General features: G+C 36.6%; 1 protein-coding gene across 1 annotated transcript; it reads left to right on the forward strand.

Moving 5' to 3' along the window:
* Positions 1-2,149: 2,149 nt before the first annotated feature.
* Positions 2,150-2,998, forward strand: LOC147614954 (cysteine-rich receptor-like protein kinase 11). Its single transcript, XM_086779849.1, has 2 exons — positions 2,150-2,271; positions 2,668-2,998. The coding sequence occupies exons 1-2, from the start codon at positions 2,268-2,270 to the stop codon at positions 2,868-2,870; spliced, it is 207 nt and encodes a 68-aa protein (XP_086635975.1). The 5' UTR covers positions 2,150-2,267; the 3' UTR covers positions 2,871-2,998.
* The last annotated feature ends 377 nt before the right edge of the window (positions 2,999-3,375 follow it).

Here is a 3,375-nt window from a genome sequence, read left to right on the forward strand (position 1 = left end):
TTAATATTTGATTACTAATATTTTGTATGTATGCATTACTAATCTTCTTAATATTTTCTTGGTTTGTATGTTTGCATTACTACTCTTTTACTCACTCTTTTATTGGTTTTGTAGGTCCTCTAATCCTCTCTTTCAATGTCACAAAAAAGAGGTAAGTGCTTTCATATCTTTTCTCTCTTTCCTCTATTATTATTGCACCCTTGGGTGCTAGGTTTTTTCTTTGTAGGTTTACCAATAAACTTTATGCATAATGCTCATGCATGCTTTATGCATAATGCCTCATGCTTAAGGCCTTATGCTTAAGATTTATGCTTTATGCATAATGCTCATGCATGCTTTATGCATAAGGCCTCATGCTTAAGGCCTTATGCTTAAGCTTTATGCTTTATGCATAAGCCTTATGCTTTAAGCTTTACGCTTTATGCTTAAGGCCTTATGCTTAAGCTTTATGCTTTATGCATGAGCTTTATGCCTTATGCTTTAAGCTTTATGCATAAGCTTTATGCTTTATGCTTAAGGCCTTATGCTTAAGCTTTATGCCTTATGCATAAGCTTATAATTTTTATGCATAAGCCTTATGTATAAGCTTTATGCCTTATGCTTTAAGCTTTATGCATAAGCCTTATGCTTTATGCTTAAGACCTAATGCTTAAGCTTTATGCATAAGCCTTATGCTTTATGCTTAAGACCTAATGCTTAAGCTTTATGCTTTATGCATAAGCCTTATGCATGGGATTTATGCCTTATGCTTTAAGCTTTATGCATAAGCTTTATGCTTTATGTTTAAGGCCTTATGCTTAAGCTTTATGCCTTATGCTTTAAGCTTTATGCATAAGCCTCATGCTAAGCTTTATGCATAAGGCCTCATGCTTTAAGCTTTATGCATAAGGCCTCATGCATAGCTTTATGCATAAGCCTCATGTACAGGCTTTAAGGCCTTATGCTTAAGCTTTATGCCTTATACTTTAAGCTTTATGTATAAGTCTTATGCATAAGCTTTATGCTTAAGCTTTATGCTTTGTGCATAAGCCTTCTGCATAAGCTTTATGTCTTATGCTTTAAGCTTTATGCATAAGCCTCATGTTAAGCTTGAAGGCCTCATTCATAAGTTTTATGCATAAGGCCTCATGCATAGCTTTATGCATAAGCTTTATGCATAAGGCCTCATTCTTATAGGCCTCATGCTTAAGGCCTTATGCATTGTGCTTCATGCATAAGCCTCATGCATGATCTCTATGCATAGTGCTTTATGCATAAGGACTCATGGTTAAGGCCTTATGCATAGTGCTTTATGCATAAGGCCACAAGGAAACATTACAAAATGGACATCATCTTGCAATTAAAAAGTTGTCTTTACAAAGCCAGGCGTGAGTTGGGAGGCGTGAGTTTGTGAATGAAGTCAACCTCATAACTAGTGTACACCCCAGGAATTTAATTAGGTTGTTGGGAAGTTGTGTGGAAGGTCATGAGAGGATGCTAGTGTATGAATATTTGCCCAACAAAAGTGTGGATGCACTATTGTTTGGTAAGCCTAAAATACTCCACACTAGTTAAGGTTTAAGTTGGAGATGGTAATTAACAATAAGAGGGTGTGGTCATAAAGATCTTAATGCCCAATAAGAGGGAGTGGTCATAATTAACAACAAGAGGGCATGGTGATAAAGATCTTAATGCCCAATATTTCTCTTGATGTCAAGCAACTGAACAACCGTTAATGTCTTACATTCCACAACGATGAAACTTATTTTAGTAGTTTTTTCTCTTGTGTTTAGGAGATTCAAAAAATGGTAGAATACTGGCTGATTGGTCTACTCGATATGGCATAGTTCTGGGTGTGGCTCGAGGTCTAGCATATTTACACGAAGAGTCCCACATCCGCACTATCCACAGAGACATTAAATCCAGCAATATTCTTCTCGATGATCAGCTTAACCCAGTTATTGCGGATTTTGGTCTTGCCAGACTCGTCTCAGACGAGGAGTCGCTTGTCAACACAAGAGTTGCCGGCACCCTGTAAGTCTTTAGAGAAATAAGGAAAATTTAAAACATTACAAGAGGCGAAAGGATATTCGAAGAGACTATTTCTTTTAAATAGAGTTTCTGCTTTGGTCTAATAAGTTATATTTTTCTTTGGTGTGAAGAGGATATCTTGCCCCTGAGTATGCCATCCATGGAGAGCTCACTCAGAAGGTTGACGTCTTTACCTTTGGTGTGGTCACCCTTGAGGTCATAAGTGGAAGGAGAAATTCAAATGAAGGAATTCTTGAATGGGTTAGTAATGAATGCTTTTTGTACTCATCACCAACAAAGTTGTGCTCAACCATTTTAAATGAAGTCTAGCAATCATTGTTGTTTTATTTCAAGAGGAGATTTTGTAGCTGCTAACAAAGATGATTTTTGATGGGCTAGGTCATCCTTCAAAGTGATGGGATTAGTAGAAATAGTAAAAATAAGTAGCTATATTTAACGACTATAATGCCCAAATACGGCCATGGCATCCATCAAAAAGCAACCCTGGTTGATAACCCAAAGTTGACTCTAGAATTAATTTAACATCTTCTCAAAAGAGAATTTCAACATGAACTTGGACACTTGTGTGCATGCATGCATGCCTGCATGTATGAGGAGCTTTTCTAACACAAGGTACTTTCCATGTTATTTGTGCAGACATGGAGACTATACCAGCAACATCGACAGTTGGAGCTTGTGACCCAAAGTTAGGTAGTGCCTTCTCTGTTGGACAACTCATACGTGTAGTTCATGTTGCATTGTTGTGTACTCAAGAGATTGCTGAGCTGAGACCAATAATGTCTACAGTACCCTTACTGCTTTCTAGCCAGTCTGACATACTAGAAATACCCACAAGCTAGCATTTGTTCAATCAAGTGACTTGAGAGTACCTTCTACAGATTCTACTAATCTTGTATGGAGTTCTATATCTCTTGATTCCTCTAGAAATCCAATCAGCAGTAATTCTTATAACGCAGAGTCCATAAATGAAGTGGAACCTAGGTGATTCTTCACACACTCTATGTTAAGCATTATGTGTATCCCCTGTATTACCCAAGTAAGCTTATTATTCTCCTCAATTATTATGATGATTTTGTTTTCGTAAAGGACGTCTCTAGCCTCAAACTCCATTTTTACAATTGAAGCAAGGGATACATTGTAGTGCTTATAAGCTCATATGAATAATATGAGTTCATTAACATAATTTCTAGCATCAAGATCCCATTGCTATTTGCAACATTCTATATCTACTAAATGTGATTTGAGTTTCTTTTTTTGTTTTTATTCATAAGAGGCAGTCTCCACATTTATTATTGTTTGCAAGTTTTTTAAATTCAGATAAGCACCACAATACTATAGTGTCAT

This window comes from Cibotium barometz, chromosome 41, assembly GCF_041138505.1.
Source record: "Cibotium barometz isolate CiBa-2024 chromosome 41, ASM4113850v1, whole genome shotgun sequence".
Taxonomy (NCBI): Eukaryota; Viridiplantae; Streptophyta; class Polypodiopsida; order Cyatheales; family Cibotiaceae; genus Cibotium; species Cibotium barometz.